Source organism: Pezoporus occidentalis, unplaced genomic scaffold (assembly GCF_034315485.1).
Source record: "Pezoporus occidentalis ecotype Australia unplaced genomic scaffold, CSIRO_AGI_Poc_V1 ctg162, whole genome shotgun sequence".
NCBI classification, from domain to species: Eukaryota; Metazoa; Chordata; class Aves; order Psittaciformes; family Psittacidae; genus Pezoporus; species Pezoporus occidentalis.
This window is the reverse complement of record NW_026913447.1, coordinates 1,443,731-1,471,491: the sequence shown is the minus strand read 5'-3', so window position 1 is coordinate 1,471,491 and position 27,761 is coordinate 1,443,731. Positions and strand designations below refer to the sequence as shown.

The 27,761-nt window shown below is 37.6% G+C and overlaps 1 protein-coding gene across 5 annotated transcripts in view; it reads left to right on the top strand.

Annotated features, from left to right (window-relative positions):
- The window catches only part of PRLR (prolactin receptor), a 147,087-nt gene extending 119,781 nt beyond the window's left edge, over positions 1 to 27,306 (top strand). For all 5 annotated transcript variants that reach the window (XM_062612906.1, XM_062612905.1, XM_062612904.1 and 2 more), the window contains 13 exons: positions 6,707 to 6,776; positions 11,689 to 11,802; positions 12,757 to 12,889; positions 14,966 to 15,135; positions 15,827 to 15,993; positions 16,992 to 17,133; positions 18,593 to 18,725; positions 19,956 to 20,125; positions 21,486 to 21,655; positions 22,872 to 23,016; positions 23,844 to 23,943; positions 24,864 to 24,933; positions 25,550 to 27,306. In XM_062612906.1, the coding sequence (XP_062468890.1) occupies positions 11,733 to 11,802; positions 12,757 to 12,889; positions 14,966 to 15,135; positions 15,827 to 15,993; positions 16,992 to 17,133; positions 18,593 to 18,725; positions 19,956 to 20,125; positions 21,486 to 21,655; positions 22,872 to 23,016; positions 23,844 to 23,943; positions 24,864 to 24,933; positions 25,550 to 26,578 (2,499 nt within the window). In that variant the 5' untranslated portion in view covers positions 6,707 to 6,776; positions 11,689 to 11,732 and the 3' untranslated portion in view covers positions 26,579 to 27,306. The remainder of the gene's footprint in view (positions 1 to 6,706; positions 6,777 to 11,688; positions 11,803 to 12,756; positions 12,890 to 14,965; positions 15,136 to 15,826; positions 15,994 to 16,991; positions 17,134 to 18,592; positions 18,726 to 19,955; positions 20,126 to 21,485; positions 21,656 to 22,871; positions 23,017 to 23,843; positions 23,944 to 24,863; positions 24,934 to 25,549) is intronic.
- The last annotated feature ends 455 nt before the right edge of the window (positions 27,307 to 27,761 follow it).

Genomic DNA, 27,761 nt, shown 5'->3' with positions numbered 1-27,761 from the left:
CTACACTCTCTGACCTGCACCTGGGACAAAGATGCAGGGAGGAGGAAGGAAAATGCCTCTTTTACCCACTTTTGTGCGTGATTCTTAGAGCCCTAATAGGTTCTGTGTGCTTGAGCTTCTTCACAGATGCTTTGTTCTATATTGGTGTTAGCCACCCAGGGCTGTAATATTGGCAGCCCTGTTAGAGGCGTAACCATCTCATGCATTCTGACAGGTGCATGAATTAGAAGACGTTAAGGGAGGCAGAGATCTGACTGTTCTGGCTCAGGATTCCTACCATGCCCAGTTAAACAAACAATCTGAACTGGATTTGAAAGTCTGGTGCCAGTATCTATTAAAGAGTGTCAGATTACATATTCAACAGTCTGTCAGTGAAGCAAGTGAAAGATTAAAAGAGAAATCTAAAATATGGTTGCATTACTCTTCAATGATTTTTTCATTTAAACTATATAAAATATGCTGCTACCTAGGGCATACAGCCAAGAAGATGAAGGCGTATGACCATAAAAGGCATTACTGAAAAGGCAACTTGTAAAGATGCAGGTAGCAATAATGACTGAAGTGTGGATCCAAGTTTCAATAAAAATGACTTTTATATCAAATGAAAAGGTCAGGTTTTATGTAAGCAAGGATTTAAAAGCCTGTGTTATTACCACCTAAAGTAAAACCCAGTTAGAGCATTTTTTCCTCCTGCCATTTCATAAATGTCAGCATAAGGTTTTTATTTCAGGGATTGTGGATGAAATATTTTGGATTAAATGCAAAAATAATGTTTTTACCATTTGAAATATGATCAGGTAACTGGGTGCCTACGAAAAAATACTAATTAAAGTTCATTGTAATGAAATATAAAACAAAATGGGTTGATGTTAATTATGGAGGCTGATAATTGATTTCTAGCAATGTAAATTATGATACTTAAAATTATTTCAGCTGTTAGTAAAATTTACTAGTTTACCTTAATTTACTATGAAGTCCTCTATATAGAGGGCAAGCATGAGGGTTCCTGATGCGTATGCCTTTTCTTTGATTCCCTGAAAATTTAAAATACTTCTAAAAGAAATGCCATTGATATATCAGATTTATTACCTTTTTTTTTTGTGTGTGTTTTTTTTTTTTGGCATTTTTGTGAGCTAGCCTTTGTCCTATTAAAACATGCTGATCTGACATTTCAGGTGCTTGGGCATAAAAAGTCATCATTATTGGAACTTTTGAATTTTGGTCAGAGTTTTCTCTTAGGTGAAAATCAGGTGGTTTTGCTTGCAAGCAGTTCAAAATTGACAACTTCAATCCCCATTCATCATCCCTTCCCCTTTGGCTCCTAAACTGGCTGGAGGTTTTATAATCTTTCAAAGGCAGAGGACTCCAGTCTTGATTCTACTTTCCAAGGTGATGTCATTACCCAGTACAATAAGGCTTATAAAACTTTATCATTCTCATACACACCATAGATACAATTTGAGACTAAGTGCAAAGAAGGAAAAATTGCACAACCACTGAAGCAACACAACAAAAGCAAATCAAAAACATTCACTGAAAAGCAGATGTAGCCAGATGCATTAATAAATGGTATAACCAAAAGGTCTTGATTTCATTCTGAGTCTTTTTTCACCAAATAACTGTAGAAAAGCAATAAAATATATTTTGCACTAGTATAAAATGTAACTTTTGTTCCTTGAAATCTTTCTCCAAATTCTCTTTCATAATTATTTATTTATTATTTAATCAAGAAGTGGTTAAATAAACTACATGGAGTAGTAGGGCAAACTGAAAACATTCATATGAAATCTAATCAGACATATTTGGTGGCAGAAATAGGGGAGAGGCATTCTTATGTCCTCAGTTTGTTAAAAATAAATACTATCCATAATCCAAAACCTAATATCCCATGTTTAGCTAATCTTTATTCATTGGGCCATTTGCTTGCCTTTATAGAATCCTAGAATCATAGAATAGTCAGGGTTGGAAAGGACCTTACGATCATCAAGTTCCAACCCACTGCCATGGGCAGGGACACCTCACACTAAACCATGCCACCAAAGGCTCTGTCCAACCTGGTCTTGAACACTGCCAAGGATGGAGCATTCACAGCTTCCCTGGGCAACCCATTCCAGTGCCTCACCACCCTCACAGTAAAGAACTTCCTCCTTATATCCAATCTAAACTTCCCCTGTTTAAGTTTTAACCCATTACCGCTTGTCCTGTCACTACAGTCCCTAATGAAGAGTCCCTCCCCAGCATCCCTATAGGCCCCCTTCAGATACTGGAAGGCTGCTATGAGGTCTCCACGCAGCCTTCTCTTCTCCAGGCTGAACAGCCCCAACTTTCTCAGCCTGTCTTCATACGGGAGGTGCTCCAGTCCCCTGATCATCCTCGTGGCCTCCTCTGGACTTGTTCCAACAGTTCCATGTCCTTTTTATGTTGAGGACACCAGAACTGCACACAATACTTCAAGTGAGGTCTCACAAGAGCAGAGTAGAGGGGCAGGATCACCTCCTTTGACCTGCTGGTCATGCTCCTTTTGATGCAGCCCAGGATACGGTTGGTTTCTGAGCTACGAGCACACACTGAAGCCAGCTGCTGATGTTAAGTTGCTCATTGACCAACACCCTCAAGTCATTCTCCACAGGGTATTGCTGCAAAATGATTTCTCTCTCTTTGCAAAATGAATTTCTTCAAGTAGTTTCTTGATGCATTTTATTTACTCTGACAGAGATGCAAAAACTACCTGTTAGAAATGCATTCATCACTAAGAGACAGAGTACGGTCCTTGCAGTTTCTAAGGAACAGAGCAAGTGAGTTAATAAATGAATGGGTTAATGAAAGAATACATTGATAAACTTACCTTTACCTCCAGAGATTGCTGTGTAAGTCTTTATTCTGTAAACAAGTACATAAAAATCTCACAGTCTGCAATGTCAGATTCATTTCCTTATACTGTAAAACAAATGAAAAATCCAAACCACAATCCAGCATAACTGAGAATCTCCAAGAAACAGCAGCCTGGATTGAAGATGGGGGGTAGATCAGGTTAGTGCTATAGTTCATTCAGTTCATGTATTCATCATGAAGAAGTTAGGAAGGAAATCTGTAATCCTCATCACAGCGTAATTCCTTCAGAATGCATATTGAAGGTTTTAGGACCTTCAGTATTCTTTCACTGCAAAACTGCAATAATAAAGCCATTTTTTCTGGAAGATGAGAATCTATGTGGAACTTAACAGGGTTGTGATACAGCAATAGTGATACTGGTACTGGTTTGGCATATAGAAAATTCAGAATAATTTGATATTTTTGCTTTCTGTAATGAGACACTCTCTGTAAGGAAGCTGTGTGGTTTTTACTGACATAGGAAATTAATGACACTGAGATAAACACCTGAAGAAAATAATCTGCTTAAAAAATGTGTCAAGCACAGGAATGAGTCACCAGAGATCTATAAAATGCCACCAGTATACTTCTCTGCACATCCACGTATTTCTGCATTAGAGGGAGTGTATAATACTTCAGGTTAGAAGTGTGAAAAGAGTAATTATTTTAAGCTCAGGAAAGTGAAGGCTGAAGGTTAAATATTGTTTTATTGTTAAGAGCAATTGTTTTATTATTAAGAGCAATTTCTCTTAAATAATTGTAAGAAAAGATTCTTCCCTTTAGTTTTAGATTACAATGAAAACACTTGTTTCATTCCTTTAGCCAACAAGTGTGCCTCTTGATCTGTATATGGCACTAGTAGTAGCCTTTAGCATGCAACCACAAAGCTTTATTTTATCAACAAGTTTGAAGTTTGGGGAATATGTTTGAGAAATCTTCACATATAATAGGACATTGATTGTTTCTATTGGTTTGATTGGAGTAGTAATTTTTGGTAATTGTGTTCTTTTACTTAAGCAATTCAACTGTAAAATGTACAATATGTACTCAGAATAAGACAAAGAAACAGCTACTTTCACAGCTTCATACTGAGGACCTCCTGAAAAAGAGAGCACTGAAATGGGAAACAATTATTTGTCCAATAGTTTTCTTTGCTCCCACTGATAATGTTAATTACTGAGCATAACTGTGATTGAACAAGAACATTTATTCCCCTGCAGCCAGGTTACAGTCTTACTAGAGTTGTAAAGCTCTGAGGAGAGACTCCAGACACAGACTCAGGCAAAATGGACTATCTCAGTGAGAGGAAATAAAGAAACTGTGCTAAGGCTAAGGTCACAGCTATCTTCAGCACTACCCTACTGATGCTTTTAGGCCCTTCGATACAGAACATTCTTCTCCTCCACCCAACTCACTGCCTGTGTTCCCCAAGAAAAGGCTGTTTGGGGGTGGAGCTTTGAAACACAAAGGGGAAATTGGAATACATTCAAAATTACAACTTTATCCAACCCTTTACTGCCCAGTGCCAACAGATTATTTGTTTTTTTTCCCGTTTTGCATCCTTCCTTATTGTCTCTTTTCCTCAGTCACTCTATAAACCTTTCACACTTTTCTCTCTTACTGTGTTCCCTTTAATGCTTTCAAAGTTCTGCTCTTTTGCTTCCTGTAAAGTTTTAATCATTTTAGTCTCTCCTTAATAAGAAATAAACTTCCTCACCTGTCCACCAGCATCTTTGCCCCAAAATGACAAATTAACATTTCATGCTATTGCATTGTTCATTGAAATTCTATGTATAATTAAAGAAAGATTATCAGAAATTTTTCATTGCAACATGAGAATGAAACTTTTTCAATGGGAAAAAAAAAAGTTACCGCAAAACTGCAGTTATTTGCTAAATTTCAGAAAATGTCCTACTGGAAAATTTCAAAATTTCAGAAGTGTATGTTCTGATGTAGTACCTGGTTGTAGAAATCAGAAAAGTAGAGAAAAGTTTATTTAGTTATCATAACCATCCACTTTCCCTTAGAAACAGGCTTCCTTTTAAATACAGCAAATTGTGTGACGTTTTACATGTCTCTGTGAAGAGATCCAGATCTAAGGCAGCTTGTATTTGGGAGAATTCTTCTATTTAGCCAATTCTGAATCCAACTGTGTTACCAGCATGCACACTGGCAACCAGATTTCTGCCCTTTCTAAAACAGGGAGCGCTTAGCCCTGTCTTTTAAAGTACATCTCACCTTATGTCGTGGTTGAATATGTGCATTGCAAACATTATTTCTGCTATATTCATATGTATGATATCATATATACACACATAAAAAAGAAATCGTTTATCACCCCCAGTTAAATCTGTTTCCCTGTAATGGCATAATGTTTAGCTGCCAAATAATTTCATGGTATTTTTATTGTTCTCATTAGGCTTTACATAAATGGAATGAAACAAAAGTATACCCTGGTAACTGAGTAACACAGCTTCCCACCTGCTCTCCAGGTGATACAGATCCTTCTTAATGTCAGTTATAAAAATATTCGACTTTGTTTTAAATTGTTTAAAGAGAGAAGACTTTGTATGAAATAGTATGAGGAAGCTAGTATTTTCACATATAAATAGTTTTTCTTGCTCTTGCAGGTAAGTTGCCCATTGAAGCGCATCTAAATTATTTCTCCACAGCATAATGTATTTGGATGGGATGTCAGAGAATAGTTAGTTAAGCATAGTGGCTTCTGGGGGGTAAAACATTTAATTTCAGTCTGTTAGAGGCAGCTGAATCAGACAGCCCCATAGATGTGAGGCTGCTGTACATCATACCTTCAAGTACTGACAGTAGCAAAGCTGAGCAAGCTGGTCCCAATGCGTGGGCACACGGACAATAAACACACACAGGGACCACACACATCAACAACGTATACATTTTCACATATATGTCTGTATTTGCAAAAAAAGCAAATGGGTGGCTCTAGTGGCTAGTGTTAGATGCTCAGTCAACCCAGTAGCTGGCCTCAAATCCTCTAGTCTCCTCAGTCGAGGGGCAGTTGCATGTGAGGTTTGCAATCCCACTCCTCACTGGCTAATCCGTCTGAAAGTTCACTCACATTCAAATGTACCCACTCAGAATGGAGGACACCCAGACAAGAGATAGTTAGAAAGAGGACTTAATGAAAATAAAGGGTAGACTACAGTGGTCAGGTGCACATCTCAGTCAGAGAAACCACCAGTTCACACTTAAATGACCCGTTTATTCCCCTTTTTGCCTTATTTTCCCATGCTTGCTTCTCCCCAGTCCACTTTGATCCCTTCCTTTCCTCCCCAGATTCTTTCCCACCCGCATCCTTAACAAGTGTTATACCCCCTTCAGTCTGTGAGGCAGGAAACAGATTTGTTCAGTTGGCTCCTCCTGGTATGTTCCACACAAAGGACAATGATCTGACTGCACTTGCATAGTTTTAGGGGTAGCCAATTCCCTGTGCCCCATTCTCACCAATTAAGCCACCAGGGTTCCTCCCTAGATCCCATCAAGTTTTATCTGATGCTGTCCCAGTCTTTATGTAGATGGTTATTAGCCTTCGATCACATAGCCTAGCACAATCTACTGGTTACATCTAAACTGCATCTTAAATTGCTAAAAAATTTTGTGCTTTTATTCAAACAGATAAAGGAAAGAGATTGTACAGTTGCTCGCTGTTGCTCTCAATGTTTAAATGTACTGGCTTACAGTGTCAGTATCTGAATCAGCTAATGCAAAAAGAGATTTTTTTTTTTTCTCTTCACATTTTAGGAATAAAGTAGTGATACTTCCAATAATATACTAATCCTGGAATATTTTTTCTTTGCAGGTTATCAAGTGATCTGACATTCATGAAAATAGAGGAACAAAAATCTTCCTCACACACATGAATCCTTCAGGTAGGAAACTGATATTACATGACCATGCTATACATAAATAATATTTAAAATTACTATAGCAAGATAATAGAGTTGGGCTTGGTAGTTGGTAGAAATGAACTTCCATCATATTTCAAGTGCAATTTTTGAGTTGTATTGTAAATTGTAATGTAAATTCAAATACTAAAATTTTATTCTTTACAGCTTATGATTTTCTTATCTGTGAAAGACTGCTGTAAAAAATAAGAATCCTAAAATTATGGCTAAACATACAGACCTTCAGGGAAGAAAACAGAATATTCAGGAGCCGTGAGACTGGTAGGGTAACACTGTTGTTAGCTAAACCAAGTCTTACTGGGAAAACAAGGCAGTAGAGATGGTATTCAGAAAAGAAAAAAAAAAAATAGTAGGAAAGGATCAGTTTGTATCTTCTGTTACATTTCTGGTATTAGTCTGAGCAAAGTACTTGAGTGTTCTGTGTCTTGGTTCCCCATCTGTAAAGTAGGGAGAATGGTGCTTTCTTTTTTCCTTGGCTTTTCTTTCAGATGTTAAGAGTTATAAGAAGAGTTTCAGGCTCAGTTCTGTAAATCACTGGGAGTTAAGTGATTACATAAATACTTTGATGGAGAAATAAGTGTCTAAACTATTTTCAAGAATCTGCAGTTTCATGATTTTTCTTTTTCAGAAATTACTTAAGTGTTTCAGACTGTGGAGCACATGTCCATGCGAGAGAGAAGTTGTTCCATTCATCATCACATGTAACTGCTAATCAAAGGAAAGATTACAAAGGATCGTTAGGAGGAATTCTGTTTGAGAGAGAAATTTAGGAAAAATACATTAGAAACCCTTATATAGACTTTTCAGGTGAAAAGCTTTTTCACCTGAAAGAACTTGTAGGTGCTTCCAGTTTATACAACAAAAGAAATACGAAGTTAAGTCCCAGGAGAGAAGTTAACTGGATGACTAGTTTTCCTTACACGGCCAACAGCAGGAACTAAGCATCCTCACAAAGCACTCACAAAAGCAATGTGCTGAAAGCAGCTACCTGGAATCAGCCGAAGGAAATTCATATCAGAGATATGTCTGAACTCCCTATCTTCTGAGGAACCTATATATCTCCCTGAAGGCTGTAGTGGGTGCCTGAGGGATTCAGAATTTGGAGACCTCCAATTAGGGCTCATTCAGAGAGCTGATCTCTGGATGCACTGCCCATCCACAGCTTTTAATTTGCAGTATGATGCAAACAATCACTGTCACTCAGAAACACATCTATAGTGGTAACGATGCCCAAGCCTTGGCTATGGACATACATCAGTATTGGCATTTGAGAACTTAATGTGGGAAGACAGACTCATACAATGTCTCCAGTATAATTGAATATATGGCTAGTAGGATTCTGTATGGTCTAATAGCCTGTCACATTCTTGCATTATTTAGTTCTTTATTTGCAGTTGGTTTCATACAGCTGTAGTTCAGCCTTTCAAATAGTAATGAACTGCTGTGTTTTAAGACTCCTTAAACTGCCTTCCCCCAGGCCTGAAAGATGAACACTGTTTATCATCATAACTAGTAGGGGTGTGAATCTTGTCTGGTAAAGTACTTTCGGCTATAGATTTCTCTAGCAGCACAAGCAAAGCTTGTGATGGACGTAATGTCATTGCCAGTGGGTTCTATACAGTTATTCCCCTTCTTGCAAGCCTGAAAACATTTCAGATAGAAATTTTTTCCATCTTTGCAGAAATGAATAAAGGCTTCTCTGTCAATCTCAGGATATTTATCCATCAGCATAGCCAAGAAAGAGAAAAGAATGTACGAACTAGAACTCAATTAAGACAAGGATATTTTTTCTTCCAACCCTAGTCCTCTGCACCTGATTTCAGTATTGGTGTTTAACTTTCAGCTTCATTCAGCAGCATTGCAAGCACTGTTTTCAAACCTACAATTTCATAATATTATTAGTTATAGAGTAGGGTTATTTTACAGGCATCTTTAAAGCGCACTGTTGTACATGCTAAAACCTCAGTAATCATTCCAATTTCCATCAAGGCACACTGTTTTCTGGGGTGCAATGTGCAGCTGTTGAATACTATTTAACAGCTGTCTTAAAAAGGAGAAGTTCAAGTATGTCAGAATGCAATAACTTTGTTGGAATTAAATAAAAGCTCTCAAAAAGGAGGCTTGTGATCTTTTAATTATCAGTTACTCAACCTTTGGTTTTGCATGGCATTCTGGCAAATCATTGTCCACTGTGCCTCTTATAAAAGAATACATTGAGTCCTAAAAATGAGGCATTCCCTCACAGCATCTTCATTAATGCTAATTACCCCTTTATGAAAACATCGAGTCATAAACAGGGGAGATGCACTTTTGATGCAGTTACAACAAAGTGGATATTATTTGTTCTACTAAACAACATTTCAACCACAAATACCAAATACAAGGCAACCATGGAAACATAGGCACTGGAACAAATCGAATATGGTTAATATTCCTGGAGCCTTCTGGCCACTGCTCTGCTGCTGCTCACATTCCTTCAGAAAGCAAAACAAGTATCAGAATGAAGCTTTTCTAGGATTCTTTTAAGCTTAATCTTCAAATAAACAGAGGTTCTAATAATTTTTTAGTAGAAAATAATTTGAAAGCACTAAATCCTGAATGTAAAATAGGATGTCCAGCCATCTCATGCTTCTGCAGTTTTCTAACTGTTAATAGTTCAAAGTATTAAACTTGAAACACAGGCCTAGAAAGCATATATTAGATCACAAAGTCCAGTTCTCAGCTGTCACATCCAACCATGTCATATATATTTCATAATAGATCAGACTAGCTGGGAAAACTAAATGGGATTATCGTGATTGGAAGACTATTCCAGAAACCTGCTGCTGTGATGGTAACATTTTTTCTCTAATTTTATGAGCTAATTATGGCCATCTAGTCCTGCTCCAACATTTGCTAGAGTTTACCCATTGTTATTTTCCCTCTTTTGATGCTAATCTCCTGCTACGTTTACAGAAGACAACCATCCTTGCGTGGAGGAGAAAGCCAACTCTTTAAACTGCCATCATGAGATGACCCCCTGTGTCCTCTGCTCATCTTCCTAGCTGTGGTCTAAATATTTTCTAAATGGTTAACCTGGTGGGGTTTTTTGCCAAATAGAGGTGACAGGAACTGTTCATAGAGTTCAGTCTGTGGCAGTAATAGAACCATAATCCTTCCCTGTATATGTCCTGTTCTTTTTCACAACCACTTTGCAAAAGCAGTTCATGATCATCTCATTTTTTTAAAAAAGAATGTTCCCAATGAAAAACACCTAGGTTTACATGCATTAACTTCATCCCATTTCTACTAATTTGGTTCTTTAGTTTTTCAGCTTCCAAAATGATCCCAGTTTCTTTGAATACTTTCTTTATGATGCTTTCCCTTTCATTGTATTAATAAATTTCATTCTTTTACCCACTGTAATCCATTTCTTGTCTGTCAGCTCTTTACACAGAAGAGATACATCTGTTAAAGTAAAAAAAAAACCTAAATCATAGTACCAGTTCTCTAAAGCACAGTATGAGTCTTATTTTGAAAGTGCTGCATTTTGCAAATGCTGCAACTATTGTTAGAGATAATAAAATATTTTAAGTGGTCTCGTAAGTACATGAAATAGTTACTGTTTATAATTCAGTATTTCACCTTCCCTTTAGAAAAAATGTGCCTTGCTCTTGTATGCTTTCAGTAGTCTGCACTCTGCCTTACACCAAGTTTTCAGCTCATTTCTGAAGTTAAACACAACTGTTTGTGCCTGCCATTTGTTTATAGTCATAAAATCTGAATGTGCTTACACAAAACTGGAACTCATATTAAAGTTACTTGCTCTCCACTGACTGTATATGCACAGATTGCTGCAAGTGAGCTTAAAACTAACCCAGATGTGATTTTCCAGGCTGTAGCTAGGAAGCATGTGTTAAACGTGCTTTCATATTCAGAAGTGGTATATGGAAAGGTAGCCAACTGTTGTTCTCCAGACTGTCCACAGTAAACATGCTTTAGACTCAGTTAAATTAACCGATACTTCCGTTTGCCTTCGTGCATAAAAAACATTTATATGCTGACAGATTATAGTTTCTTGATACAGAAAATGAATTGCATAATGAAAATTGAGTCATCTGATAAACCACAAAGCATTTTTCCTCAGCAAAGAGACAGCTTGTTCCCACGCTGTGAATGGGTTTCAAGCGTACAAATACCTGTCAGATGTGCTCGGTAGGAATAGAAAGCCAAGGTAAGGAGTTTCCTATTCAGATGATAAATTGTTCTTCTTTAAGGAGTGAGGTTGGCTACCGAGAGTGTAACAGCCCACTCCAGTCACCATCTCCAAACAGGACGAGTACTGGTGGGACAAGCAGGAGGTTTGCTTGAAGTCATTCTGTCTCTTCTACAGGCTAATCAGATTTAGCAACAACAGCGACTCCTGGCCACACTCAGCTGTAACCTGAATTCTGAGGACATCTAGTGGTGTCAGCCCACCACAGGGACTGCGTCTTCACAGCAGGTGGCTTCTCACTTGCGCCTCGCTGTATTTCAGCCAAGTTCTGCCACACTGCCTCTGGTTTTTACAAGAGGCTGATTTCTCAGATAAACTAATGGGCCTAGATGAAGAGCTTTAAGAGAAGCACACAGCATCTCAAGATGCCAAATATATATGTAAGATTTGTTAATGCTACAGAATTGTAATCTAGCACTGTTAACCATTCAGGAAGAATTACTCACTGCTCTGTGATCCAGTTTTTCTGCTTCTGAAGTGGAACCATAGGTGTTGCTGCACCTTTTTGAGCAAAAGAAGAATCAATTAGCTGCAATTCAAGAAGGACTTTGATCAAGAGAAGTGATACATATTACATATTAAGCATTGTTATTGACTACTGCGTGATGACGTATTTTGCAGTGAGCCTTTGATCTGGTACTTCCTCCTGAGGAGAAGCAGGCATCATGAAGCAGAAACTGACATCATCAGTTCAAATCATTCTGCTACTTGCTCTGACTGCAGTGGGTCTGATGGGTAAGCACAACGCTTCCTGAAACACTTGTTTTCTCCTTTAAAACAGTTTCTTTAGAAAAGTCTGAGGCTTTACCTGATCTGTCCTGACCACCACTGGAGCCTGTACGTATCTAAATTACTTTCTTCTAAAGTTTTGTACAGAGATTTTGGAAATGACTTGAGTCCTCTCTTCTTTTCATGCTATTAATTTCATTATTATATGGTGGCAATGGTGAAATGCACTCACTCCATCCCTACACTCACTCCATGCTTGGGAATTAGCATCATATAATAGTAACAGTATTAGAAGTAATGGTATGGAACTTTCATGAAGTAAAGCTAAGCTTAGGTTGAAAAGCCACATGCTTTACAAGTCAGAATGTATGTAAATTTATGGCCTGTGTTTTTGGTAGAAGTTAATGACAAGTAGTCTTAACAGGAAATAAATGTTTTGGGATTATCAGGGAATATTCAAATAATTAATGAATACATTCAGTTTACCAATACACAAAATACTGCATCCAGCCCACTGATTCCTTCTTTTTATTACTTGTCTTGCCTACAATTTGCCCCAAATATCTGCAATTAATGAAACTTTGTTTCTGTTGCAAAGTTGAAGTTGAAATTTAGTTTTAAGATTACCTGAAGACAAAAATTCTTCTATATTTTAGGGGGAGGTAAAAAGGTCACACATTTACTTCCAAGCTTTTAAATTTAATTTGAAGGTAACTGTACACTTTCTAAGTTTAGGTTAAACTCAAATTTTCATTGGAAAAAGATAAGTAAAATAATTTTAGTAGCTATTTTAGTAAATTCTGAGGCTTTTCCCAGGCAGATTTGCTTGACAAATTCAGTCTGTAGTTTCAGATCATTTTATTGTCCTCAGAAAAGCATTCCTTGCTGAATATGTCATTCAATCATAACAACCAAAAACATTGGCCAACTCTAACTAGCTGGATTTCTGCACTTCCCTAGGTCAATCATACCCTGGAAAACCTAAGATAATAAGATGTCATTCTCTAGAAAAGGAAACCTTTTCTTGTTGGTGGAAGCCTGGCTCAGATGGAGGACTTCCTACCAATTACACCCTGTTCTACAGCAAGGACAGGTAACAATGCATATGTCTTCTGTAAATGATCAAGTGATGATTATGACAGAACAAGGGAATGATAGCATTAATTTATAAAGGTGTTTTTATGAAACACTCTTAAATCTCAGATAGCCAACAAGGGCTGCAAGAGATGAATGGCTTTCCCTTGTAGGAAGAAAACATGACCACTACCGGTCCCAAACCTTCAGCCTGTCCCTACTGAAACTCATCTGGCCTAAAATCCCACTGATCTAAAGATGTGCTGGGAAAGGTGTATTTATCCATCTTAATCAGGAGGCACACAGCTTTTAGCAGAATGGCATGCTTCACTGAGGAGAGGACCATCAAGGCACCGTGGGGCCGTGGGGGCTCCCCTGGGGCAGCAAGGCAATACCTCCATCCCTGGGAACAGGGCAGGCTGCAGGGCAGCCCAGCCTTCAGCATCACACACCTCCCTGGCAATAGAGCAGGCTGAGACCAGGCTGCTCCAGGATGTCAGCCCATGGGGTGGGGCTGGCTTGAGGGGAAAGTTGAGAAGTACAAAGCTGTGGGGAGCTGGAGACCAGCCCTACTGCAGCAGGCTGACATGGGGACCTGGGACCCAGGCAGTGTGTGAGAGCTGGTGGTGCCTTCAGGGTCCTGCTAAAGAGCTTGTCCAATGCTGTGCACAGCAAACCCCCATCTGGAGATACATAGCATCTTTGCTTCCCTTTCTGGATTTGTAGCCAATCTAGTGGTTCCCAAAAAGGGAGTAAAATCAGATGTGGCTATTGCATCCCAGAAGTTAATGTTCTGGTTAAGTCTGTGATACATTCATCTGTTTAAGAATAAAATGTGTATATGTTTAGCAGCTCTGCTTAACCTGTGCTTCCTTGTATAATTGCCCTTTCTTCCTGAAAACAAGAGGTCTCTGAATAGGGCCCAGTAAGCAGGGAGGCTCAGAGATTTAATATCTTTGAATAAATCCCATGAGGTTCAGAATAGATAAGGTAAAGCCTCAGACTTCCCTGCTTCAACTAAATGAATTCCAAATCATTTGGAATTTGGTAAATTCCAAATCATTTGGTATTGATCAGGAAAGACGCAGCTTTTAATGAAGTTACCATACTCAACAATAATTTTATGAAAGTCCAGATGTTTCAATCTTGATCAAAACAGAAATTTTAATGAACATTTTAAGTCATGCTTATCACAGCGCAGAACAGTCGTGCTTAGAGATAGACAGGAATGCTTATCCATTTCATTAAATCCGCCAAACACTAGGCGAATACCAGGCACTGCCAAGCACACCATGTGTGGGCCACAGTTGCCTTTCTTAGCTCATTGCCTCTCAGGTACAGTCCCCTTATTCCCATCTTCTCTTTGTGAACCGGGACAAAACTGCCTGGAAACTAAGAGAGCTTGTTATTAGTGGTCCACTGGGCATATAACAATGTTCATCCTTGAACCATCTCAGCTGGTGCTGTGGTTTCACGCAGTTCTTCCCACGTGGGATAGGCTCTGAGTACATCACCCATTCAGCTTTAACTGAGCACAAAACAATCCCTCTCCTAAAAAAGCCAAAGACCCATACAAAAGTAATATGTAAGAGGTCATGAATTAATTAGATATTTTTTACTGAGACAGTTGTGATAATGATCATGTTAAAAAGCAGATAAATTAACATCTTGCAGAAAACCAAACTAATAAAACACTTGTCTGCCATAGATCCCATTAAGGTTACTTTCCAGGGGAAATACGTGACGATATTTAGCAGCTTTTCTTCTTTAGTCAAAATGAATGTGTTTAATTTGCCTTTTAACTTGCTTTTAAACTTGCTTTTAAACATTTTTTTAAATTGCCTTGTGCTGTCTCTGGAAATTTCTCTCTCCATTCTTTTGTTGACATATTCCTCATACTGAACAACTGCAGTAAAAATAGCAATGAAACATTATGGTAATAGCATTTGACACTTGCCAAAATGTTTCCCAGAGGTGGGATCATATTCAAGTTTAAACATTTCAAATTTCTTTGCTGAACATAGGCCATTACAAGAATATTATCTGCTTTGCTTAATTTCCTAAACTTCTAACTTTTTAAATGATTTTATTTCAGTGAAGAAAACATCTATGAATGTCCAGACTACAAAAGATCAGGTCCCAATTCCTGCTACTTTGATAAAAACCACACTAATGCCTGGACAACATATAATATCACTGTAACGGCAACAAATGAGATTGGAAGTAACAGCTCAGATCCTCAGTACGTGGATGTGGCTTCCATAGGTAAAGAGAAGAATGAAATTAAAAACAAACTAATTGGAGATGTATGTGGCTTTTAATCCCAGAGCAAGTAGTGGTGAGAGATTTCTTTCCTCATCATGTGAAACTTGCTGTGGAGAACAGTTTATATACAGATGATCAGAAATACGCATTTTTAATTTATGTGAAAAACTGCATTCTACTTATGAATTAAGTAACTGCATATTTTATTGTCATTTTAATTACGGCTAGAAAATTTGCTCCAGGATTTTTTTTCCAGATGTAAATATCTTTCTGTCTGCTAGCTGCAGTCTTGGGAGGGTAAAAATAACTGCTTAAGCATTTTGCCAGCTTTTTGTAGTATCATATTCCCACTCTGTTCTGCTTTCTGCATACACATAATCTACACATTGTAATGATAAATGTAGTCAGTCTTTTTAGCTACGAAAAATCTGACATTTTAATATTGCAAGAATAGCCTGATGAAATGACAATTTGTATTTCCTTAGTCTGGCGAATATCAGGCTGATACTGTGGTAAAGCAGTAGCCACTTAAATGCTATTAGAGAGAAAGGAAGAAAAAGCTATTGTACTGTTATCTTAAGAAGTGCTGAATGATCTGGAATTAATGTGATTAAATACAAAGCTGTAAAGGAGGTGCCTTTTTTCCTGAGAGAAAATTAAATCATTAATGGCAAACTTTTCACTTATACAGTTCAGCCAGATGCTCCTGTGAACCTCACTCTAGAAACAAAAACATTTGCCAGCATAACGAACCTTTGGGCAAAATGGTCTCCACCTCCAATGGCTGATGTCAGATCTAATTCACATGTGTATCACTATGAGCTACGGCTGAAAACTGAAGGAATGGAAGAGTGGGAGGTAATGGGAAAATATATTTATTGTGTAAATGCTCTTCTGGTGAGTTGTCTTGTCTGAATTTCACTGGTATTATAAAAAAAAAATTAGTTTCTGTAGGGATAGAAAAAATATTGTAACCAAATCTGACTCAAGAAAAAAAAATACTGTAGTAGTTTGTAGACACAGGATTTGTACAATTTTCCTATTGTTGTATAGTATAAAAGCCTCTGTAGTGCACCAATATTTAATTGTAATTTTCAGCAATGTGTCTGTTCCCAAGCATCAGAGATTGCTCAGTTCGTATAGTTTAAACCAAATCAGGATCAAAGCAGTTTATTGATGCATTAAGATGTAATTAACAAGCAATCATTTAATTCTGCAGTCAAGGTCAGTATTAGCAATAGAACAGACTAATCACAATACCAGCCACATGAAAGCATTAATAGACACCTACAAATTTATAAACATGCCTCTGTAACTAGTCCTAGAAGTATGCTAAATGCAGAAATTCCCCTCTCCCAGGGTAGGCTACAAGCACACCCCACCTCCTGCAAGTACAAACTCCTCTAAGTACAGCTGCTTCTGGAGGGGACGTGGATGCTTTAACTTAACGTGAAGCCGCATCCCTTCTACCGAGACACACACCAGTGAGAAAGAGCCCACAGGTGTGGGTTCCTGCCTGCTTCAGCCTGTGCTGTCTGGGGTGCAGCTACTCACAGCATCAGAGAGGGAGCTGCTCTGGCTGGCCCAGGCAGATGCTAGCTGAGCAGCTTCTGACCACATCAAGCTGAACTTCAACCACTGATAAAGATTCCAATTTCCTCTCCCTTAAAACTTTCATGCTTCCTTAAATACTGCTTTTCAGGCTGACCCTTTTTGTTTCTTAAGTCTCTTAGTTATTCTCTAAGTACTATTTAATTAGTCTGAGTGTCATCATCAGTGACACAAGCTCCTTTGTAGCTTATTTATTAAAATGGATGAATTATTTATTGTTTTTTCCTGTCCATTTTGTTTTCCAGACAATATCTGTGGGAGTGCAGACACAGTACAAAGTGATTAGGGTACAGCCTGGGGTGAAGTATGTTGTTCAGGTCCGTTGCATGTTAGACCTTGGAAAATGGAGTGAGTGGAGCTCTGAAAGACGCATTCAGATCCCCAAAGGTGAGCAGATGATTGCCATTCTGTTAATTGTTTTTAAATTCTAGCTTGTTCAGTGCTGTGAAAGGTGCATAAATGGCAGCCCTGAAAACCTGGTTCCTCACACAGATACTTCATAGTGCTGGGGGAACATCTTAGTGCATCTTCAACATACTTCATGTGTAACCACATTTTAGTCTTGTTGATCCACTCAGGATCCTCTGCTCGAACTGGCTACGACAAACAAGCTAGGATTTACCAGGAAGTCACTTCTCATACAAGTGTGCCTAAATAATCTATTGCTCCTCGCCCTTTATTACAAAAATCATGTTGATTTAATCTGCCACTGTAGGTACCGGGTAATGGTACTTGTGTAGGAATCATTCATTTGTTCATTAGTAACTGAAATGAAAGCACTGCTGTGTCTAATAGAGCATAACATTTGCAGCTACTATCACATGGAAATAACTATCTGTGTTTTGTGGGTTTGAGTGGACACATTAAATATGCATGACATCCTGTCTTGTCAGACACTTTAGCCAAATCTTCTGTCACTGATTGTATTGTTCATTATTTGACGTGGAGATTGCTGAAGTACTGTTAATAAAAAAATACTTTTTAAATGTCCCATTTTCAGATCTGGGAATTTAGAGCTTAGGCAATTAGAAATTTGGAAAATCAATGTCCCTACTCTACATAGTAGAAGGTATTTATTATTGATGTAATAGGACCATATTTTGCCACAAATACATAACTACAAAAAGTTTCAATCCCACCTTTTGACTGGCATCCTATTCAAAATCTAAACATTTTCCTCTGCCCTACTCAAAGTGCTTTGCTTAATTATATAAAAACATTATCAGGAATCCAAATAATTATAAATTGCTTGGCAGCAGTCAGGCTGAGTACTGAGTATAATGTCATTTTACAAGGAAATATGAGAGCTGCTTTTTTTTGTATCTATCTTTGAAGTCAGCTCCACATAGGTACTTCAAAAGGAAATTACTGGAAAGGACATAAACAAATGAGGAAACACTTTTTTTCCTGTAAAGCCCAAAACAAATGACAGCATATTTTTTAAACAATAAGAGGCATCTTAAAATACAATTTTTAAAGAAAAAATGGTTTATGTTGAAAACAGATTGGATAGCAGAATGTATTTTAAATGATTTATAGAACATGCTGTAACAGTAACTGAGCAGCCCTTATCAGATACGGTGGGGAAGAGCTAAATCCAAGGAACCACAACATAACTTCTCAGCACAGCTGCAGTGAGAAAGGATTCTGAATCCAGGTCAAAGTAGCAGGCTGCTGCCCTAACCACTGAACTGTTCTTCCTTTCCTACGCTAATATGAAGCAAAAGTTTTCTTTCCTTGTAGATAAAAATAGTATTTTGTTGTGCTCTGCTTGACGCTTTGTAAGTTCAGCGCTGACATAACGCATTAATCTTACTAACCAGTTCATTTCTTTATGTTTTAACAGGACAGTCACCTCCTGAAAAACCTACAATAATAAAATGCCGTTCTCCAGAAAAGGAAACATTTACTTGTTGGTGGAAACCTGCTTCAAATGGAGGATATCCTATTACCCACACTTTGCTTTACAGCAAAGAAGGGTAATAAGCTATGTGCAACTATTCAGTATTTTATTGGAAGGTCCTGGAAAACTAATCCAAATCAGTTTTGCTTTTAGAAGATGTCATTTTCCATAGGACATGGTTTTGTCCAAGTGATACAGTCTGGAATAGAACCAAGGCCGAAATAAGGTCTCTCTATAACATCAGGTTTTTCAAATTTCAGTGAATTCTTCTGCCTTGAAAGACAGACTGCCTTGAAAGGTGCCATGGTACCAGCAACAGCATAAAAGCATGCACACACCTGTAGATCTTTAGCCCCACAGCCCCACAAGTAAAACTTTCCAAAATTATCACATAGATACTAAAATTTTCATCTTCTGATAATGTTTATTTTGCACAGGTATTCATAAGCCATGAATGCCTCCTGGTTTCTGCTGTAATCTTGGTCCTGGAATTTAGATCAAGTGCTAAACACTTTAAAGCAGTAGTCAATATTTTGTTTGGGTCCTGTGAACTATTTCTAGTTCACCCAGCACTGCTCACCCTTGCACTGCCCCAACTAGATGCTAAACTCTGTACATGTTAGCTGAAAGCTAGGTCTTAGTGCAAAACAACTACTGGTTCAGCCAGCAAGGGCAACCTATGAGGTCCACATCCACAACTTTCTCTTTTGTTACTGTGCCTCTCAGAGAAGCATGGAAACAAGTACTACATACCCCACTTTCTCTCCTATCCCTGCTCCCTTTGGGAAGCTTGGCAATGGGTTTGGAGGACAGGTACAAAGTAGATGTTTTTGTGGAACAGGTGATGAAAGACCAAAATAGATTCTGACAGCATATTAAAATGCAGAACTCATGTAAGTGTGAAATGTACGGTGGAAATACTCATGTTTTTTTTAATAGATGGGTTAGAAGACTTCACAAGCACTTCTGCTGGCTGTCTGAAACCTGTAAGGTCTATGCAAAGGGTAATGGCATTCAGAAAAGTAAGAGCTGCACTCTTTTAGCCCACTGCTGTATCTATAACAGCCTAAATCGTTCAAGTTTTGTAGTCTTTATATTTTTTTGGGGGGGGGGGGGAGGAATGCTTATTACAGTCTCTGGAATTGTCCAAGGATTCTTTAGTCTGAAAACAGTTTTCCGATTTTTTTACATTTCCAGCCATGAAAAACCTGATCCAGCCCCAAATAATGCTGAACTACTAGTAATCAATCAGGTGTTACAGTCTCTGTAATCACACAGCCTAATCACCATGATTCTTTCATTTCAGAGAAGAACAAATTTATGAATGTCCAGACTACAGAACTGCAGGCCCCAATTCATGTTACTTTGATAGAAAGCACACCTCTTTCTGGACCATATACAATATTACTGTGAAAGCAACAAATGAAATGGGAAGTAACGTCTCTGATCCTCATTATGTGGATGTGACTTACATAGGTAACAGATAAAAAGCATTTCTGTGGAGCCAAATAATTCATGAGTATGTGTTTTAATTCAAGAATTTTAATTCCAGCTTTTCTCATGTATAGTATTATATCCAAGTTAAAAACTTGTAAGAACAAATAAGATCGTCTTGATTACTGAGAAAAAGGATCAGCCACCAGCGAAACAGATTAGACAAAGACCATCAATATTCCACCCAAACTACAAACAACACCAAAGCCACAAAAGAAACACTTAACAACCACCCACACCCCACAAAGTATGGTGTAATAATGAATTAATATTCATCTCTTTACTGTTTTATTTTCAAAGGAAACCTAAAAATTCTAAAAGCTTTAAAAATGTATCCAGATAACAATTTATTGTTTTTCCATGTATCTTTCAGTCAAGCCTTAAGAAACATCATCCAGCTAAAATCTTTTTCCACTCTACCAGCAACTGAAACCAAATTGAGCTTTTAACTAATAACACTTACATTTGATTTGCCTAAAAGTAGTTTCCAGACCCACAAGAAGCTGAATTAGTGTTCTTTATAGCAGTGTACTGATAATCTCTTTTCTCAGACTTTTTCCACAGAGTGACTGTGGACAAGCATTTAGGTATTTTTCTAAGGGAACGGAACATTATCGTCAATAAACATTTTGTTACAAGGATCTGGCTGCCAAGAGTCTGGCAGCTAGAGAAAAGGCTTTATGTTTTACCTCTATACCCTGATTACTTCATGAAGCTTTGTATGAGTGATAAAATACATGCACAATATGCACAAGCTTTACTTCTGAACTGAGCAATTTGCAAGCCTGACTGTAGCAGAAACCTGCGTTCCATTTTGGATTATTTTTGAAATATAGACGGGGTTTAATATTACTGGTTTTATATTTAAATATCGTTACATATGCATATAGGCATCATGTTGTTGTGTTTTCTGAATGTAAAAGATGGGGTGGGGTACAGGTTTCATCAGCTACATCTGTGTTTTCAGCATTCCTAAATATATATGCCAACTTTGATACAATTATGGGAAAAACACAGCTTTCATAACACACCACTGAAGAGGTTAACAGTCGTGTGGAAAAGCAACAATAAATGTAATGTAAGAAAAAATTATTTCTGATGATAAATGATTAAGGCAAATCTCAAGATGAACTCAACATATGAACTGTTCTTCAGTTTTTAATTTATATTTATAAATCCATGCTTCCTTTATCAGGAAATTCTTGATCCCTGTTTTCCAGCACCATTTCTAAATGACTAGGTACAACAGAAGTGGTAACTGACCACTCACACCATTTTATATTGCTACTATTCAAGGAAAAAATAATTTAGACTCTTACTGACAGTTCTTTTATTTTAACAGTACAGCCAGATCCTCCTGTGAATATAACTTTGGAATTAAAAAAGTCAGTAAATAGAAAACCATATTTAATCTTGACATGGTCTCCACCCCCACTGGCTGATGTCAGATCTGGATGGCTTACCCTTGAATATGAGTTACGACTAAAGCTTCAAGAAGGAGAGGAATGGGAGGTGAGGATGTTGCAAGTCTTCACTAGATGGTGTTTTCTGGTCAATTAGATTTTGTCAGCCAGGTCACACACCTGAATGTAATGAAACAGGCACAGTGAATAGTTCATCATTTTTCAAAAGTGCTTGCATGTAATCTGCAATTACCTACTGAGATTACTGGTATCTCAGATGCTGTTGCATGATAGCAGGTGACAGAATATTTATTTTTAATTGCAGCCATTATATATTAAGCGTATTGGCATTACAGTTTAAACTGTTTGTTCTCATTTAGCCAGGATTCTTTTTGATAACTTGTTCTTACCTACAAGTACTTCTTGGGTAACAGAAAGTTCACTGACATTATGTAAAATCATATAAAACTTAAACAGGGGAAGTTTAGATTGGATATAAGGAAGAAATTCTTTACTGTCAGGGTGGTGAGGCACTGGAATGAGTTGCCCAGGGAGGTTGTGAATGCTCCATCCCTGGCGGTGTTCAAGGCCAGGTTGGACAGAGCCTTGGGTGACATGGTTTAGTGGGAGGTGTCCCTGCCCATGGCAGGAGGGTTGGAACTTGATGATCTTAAGGTCCTTTCCAAACTTGACTATTCTGTGATTCTATGATTCTATATAAATTTCTACAAAAAGCCACTGGGTGATGGTTGTCATGGCCACATAATAATTGTATACTGCCAGGATGTGCAACTACACAACTGGGCAGCAAATACTACAGCTATTTGTATTTGGCTGCATCCCCTTTTTGTCTGCTGCAGTACTTTCCAGACATCTCTGTATCTCCTCCTTCCTGCCACTGAACTTCCTGCCCCCTTGCCATTGAAGACCCACTTTTTAACACCCTGTGCAGTCCCACCAACTCCACATTCCTTCTTTTCTCTTTTTATTTTCTTCCCCATCTCTGTTCCCTGACACCACTATAGTTCCAACCTTTACCATGGTTCCTCCCTATTTGCCCTATTCTCATGATGTGTTTTTGTAGTACTTTGATTTGTACAGTATACCAGAGGCAGATCTCATTCCCACTGAATCATGTTAGAAAGCTGAACTATAGAAATAAAATAAATGTACCATTAGTCTATGCCTCCACGACAGTTACTAGGAAGCTATGCTGATTTGTTCTATATTCCCAACTTCATTATGAAGATTTAAACCCAGCTCTGATTTTCACAGAAAAATGTCTCAATTTTACATGAATTTTATCATTTTTATTTAATTTCCAGACTGTTTTTGTTGGACAGCAAACACAGTATAAAATATTTAGTTTAAATACTGGGAAGACATACATTATACAGATTCATTGCAAACCAGATCACCATGGATCATGGAGTGAATGGAGCCCAGAAAAGTATATTCAAATCCCAACTGGTGAGTGGCCAGGCATCCCTTCAGTAATTGCTGTTACATGGAAGTTCACATAATACCTCTGTTAGCTGTTTGTGGCACCTGTGCAGACTGACATCCCATAGTTTGCCTAGGACAGGTAAGATCATTGCTACGTAACTGAATTCTCAGTGTCCCTGCACCTTACCCTGTCAGCTTTCCCCTTTGTTACCTTTTGGAGTTAAGAAGTTAAAGTCAATTCCTTTACTTATTTAAACAATGTCTTTTCTATTTATTGCCTCATTTGTTCTCATGATGGTAGTTTTTAATTAAAAGAATACCAGTAACTGCATTAAAACTGCTACACAGACAACAAAGAGTGACTGCCTTCAGACAGTAACAGCTTTTAATTACTTTTTGTCTGGAATGAAATTGAAATAAACACCTAAATGTAAAAAATGTTATGTTACCATAGAAATCCTTAAAAATATCTAGTCCTAGATGATTTAACCCACCATTTAATTAATTGTATGATATGTATTTGATAATTAAATAACTACAGTATTGGAGTAATTGGATTTGAACCCAATTGCTATAACTGGTTGTGACAATATTTCCCTCTTCATATATTTTTGTATCATTTTTCCAAGAGAGTTTATTTCCTGCACAGTGCTATTAATAAAAAGCATAGTTATTATCAGACACTACAATGATTGTTGAGATCCACCTATGCTAGTAAAGGTCTCTATATTCAATACTACATTTGGCAGTTTGGACCAGTTTTTAAAATAGAAGTAATTTGAGACCTTTTTTGCATGCTGACTATGCATACAGCAGATGTGCATCTTTAAATAATTCTGTTTGTTTCTTAGAATATAGAGTAAAAGATATGGTTGTGTGGATCGTCGTTGGTGTTTTGTCATCTCTTATATGTTTAATCATGAGCTGGATAATGATTTTAAAAGGGTACAGGTAAGTCACCAATTTCACAATTGCATGGAGCTGAAAATCTCAGCAACCTTTTCAAAAATTCAATCTAACATCTGATTAAATTTCCTATAGGTTTTGTGTTCTCTTATAAACTACAAGTTACAGGTATTTGACTTTAAATTTGCAGCTGATAATGAGGTATTTCTGTTCGTATGGGAAAGCGGGCTAAATTCTCAGTAAATACATGTCCCTATTAGATCTGACCATCTTGGATAGCCACGTAAGTATTCAGCAAATATAATATGGAGTATCCCTGCCTCTACAGAAGACACACCTTTTGGTTTTGACCTGATTTTCTAAAGGAAACAAGGTTATATGGTCTTTCTGCTCACCTCTTTGCCAGTTCCCAAATAATTTCTTAGAACACTAAGTTCAATCAGCTCTGAAATCAGAGAGAGATGTCATAAATTATCACTTCTTTACAAGTCTTGCAAAACTACTGGCTGAGTAGGAGATTAAAGCATTGATGGAAAAGCCAGCAGAAGTCATTCCTCATAAATCCTATATAGCAGTAGTGAGTCGACAAGTATATACACCCAGGCCCAGTAGTCCTCCTGAACTGTGCCCCAGATAGCTGTTTCTTGGCTAGTTTTGAAGCTACAATGACATTGGAGAAGTGGAGGTTAAGGGACAAAGGACAGCAAAAACATATTAGCAGTGTTACTTCTGCAGTTGAATAACTTGCGTACTTTTTCTTATAAATACATCTAAGCGTGAGTTGTGAACTGTAACTGCATCTCTACATTACCTGGCTTGAGAGGTAGACAGGAAATGGAGGTCCAACAGGGAGACGTCAGATAAGGGAGAGGTATTTAAAATGTCAAACATAAAAAGAACAAATAGGAGAACAAAGAGAGATAGAGCCCATACTTACACCTTGTGTGTTTGTTCTGTTTTTTTAGAATGGTAGCCTTTATCCTACCTCCAGTTCCAGGACCAAAGATAACAGGCATAGATAAACATCTGTTACAGGTTAGTATCACTGATAGCAACAAAAGAATTCGCCATTACTTTCCTAAAGTATGTGTTTGCAAGTACAATTGCCATAATAAAGTATAAAACAGCTTCAGTTGATTTGATCAATGTTAAAAATAAACAACATTTTCAGATTGGTTGTGTAGAGGGTATGTGTGAGACAGTCTTGCCTTGCACTAGTAGTAGGAGGGTATTTAAGAACAGTTTGTGACTTTCCTTGGGACACCACAAGAGCTAATGCCTGTGTGATCTTCCTGCCAGTTCTTATGGAAGTTACTCTCCACAGTCTCTTGCGGTGCTGAGGAGACAGGAAATAGCTGCTCCATCATTCTCCTCCATTTCACTCTTGTTAAACCCATGAGACCTGTACCTCCCAGAAGCTCCCAAGTCCTTCCATTTTAGAAACATGAATTCTGGGACTGTGCCTCCCCACTGAGGGAACTCAAGAAATCTGTTCTTCCATTATTTTCTGCAGCAATACAAACTCCAGTATAGGTCTAGTGATATAACTATTGAAGTCTTTGTATATTAAATATGTAGACTGTTCACAATTGTTCTAGTCAGATAAAACCTAGGGTTAACAGTGAAAAAATGTATCTTGTTATGCCCTTAGAGAGGAAAATCTGAAGAATTATTGAGTGCTCTTGGTTGTCACGGTTTCCCTCCAACATCAGACTGTGAGGAACTACTGGTAGAATATCTGGAGGTAGAGGACAGTGAAGAACAGCAACTCATGCCAAGCCGTGACCATGGTCATGCCAGCAAAAACACAAAAATGACACCCAAGGAAACAGACAGTGACTCAGGACGAGGGAGCTGTGATAGCCCTTCTTTGCTTTCTGAGAAATGCAAAGGGTCCCGCGCCCGTGCCCTTCCATCAACACTTCAAACACAAGGCGTAAGAAATGTTCAAGAAAACAGAGGAAAAGGAAGCTGTGAAATTCTGTGTCTAGCCTCAGAACAGAGAATAATCCCTGTTAACAATGAGAATCCAAGATCATCCACGTGGCCTCCAGCTCAGTTACCTAATAATCAGCCTCCTATGTTTGCCTACCACAGTACAGTAGATGCACGTACAATAACACTGGGTGCCACAAATATGAACATTGCACCAGTTTTGGTGGGAAATGAAGAAAATCATCAGCCACGATATCCTATCACTGAAACTCTCCATGACAACTTGGAAAATCGAGGAGAGATGGAGAATTTCCATTCCAAAACTGACCAAACCACAGTGCAGGTCAAACAAAACAGACCCAATGACCAGTCACCTTTTTTGAATCCTAGACTAATGGATTATGTAGAAGTTCACAAAGTCAAACAAGATATGGACCCAGCAGTATTACTGAAATGTAAAGAAAATAGTGGACAAAATGAAAAATACACTGTTCCAGGAACCAGCAAAGAATACACCAAGGTCTCAACAGTTGTGGACCATAATATTCTAGTGTTAATGCCAGATGCACACAACCAGCAAACGTCTGTGCCTCAAGAACCTGCAGTGGAAACACCTCAGAATGTCCAGCAAAGTGAAGCTGAAACAGATACAAGCTACATTGCCACAGCCCCAAGTGAGATGAATAGAGAGGACAGTGCATCAGACTACATGGACCCATCTTCCTTTATGCCTCCCTTTAAATAACTAGTAGTTTGTACGGTACATACACAGTATGTATGTACAGTAAAACAAAGCCACATAGCAAAGAGTTCCTTAAAAAAGTCTAGCCTCCTATGTGTATTACACAGAAAATAAACTGTGGGTTGAGGTAATAACCATGGAAGTGAACCTTCGATCATTCACACATGTTTCTGACACACAGAAATGAGGAAATGGATATTATCTGCTATGAAAAACACATTGTAAACTAATTATTCAGCTCTCCAGATCTTCTATTAACTGATTAAATCTGAGGGAATACTGCAGATTCAACAAAGATGAAAATCATTACAGATCAATCAGTATACCATAGTGATCCGAGCGGTTCCTCAATCAGTTAAATTGTATTTTCTTCTGAATGCATGCTGTCACTAGATAAAGTTTTCTTTACATTTTTCTCAATCCTTAAGTAGAAAGGAGCTCTTATATATGACAAATCATAAAAGAGAATGTATTCAACAAATTACAGTAAAATAAATTCTTCTAAATTTTTTTTTGCTTTGGTTCAATGTGACAGAAAATTTGCATCCCATTTATATCCTAGTCCAATCAAACCAAACATGAAAAAAATAGCAGGAAAATATTATATGCCTTACTGTATATAATACACAATTCTACTCTAGTAAAACCCCCTATGTTTAACAATGTATTTTTAAAGGCTATTTTTATATTACCATTAAATAAAAAAAGCCAAAATAAAATATTTTTTAATTCCCCAATGCTATTTAACTACTTAGGAACTTTTCTGTTTCCTTCTGCTGAGACAGCGGTAACAACTAAAGCTATAATTTCTATATAAAGCATAAAATTAAACTTTCTACTAATTAAAAATATTGTCATTTTTAACTATATTTCTAATATATTGCAAATGTATTACTTTTTGAATTGCAAATTATTTCTTTCAAATATTTTTTATCACCTGTAATTATAAAATTAAAATAGAATCTATATTTGAGAGCAAAGCTTCTTTCCCACTGAATTTATACTCCAATGCCAATCAGGTGATCCTTAGGCATTGCATTTCTTTCTTTACTTGGAAGGAAAGTTTGAAGTCAGATTTTTCATTATGAACTTACAAAAAGTAATTTGGAATCTAGCCTACAAAGTCAAAGATATGAGGCATAAAGTCTGAGTCAGAACTCTGCTGAAATAGTGGTGAGAATGAGGA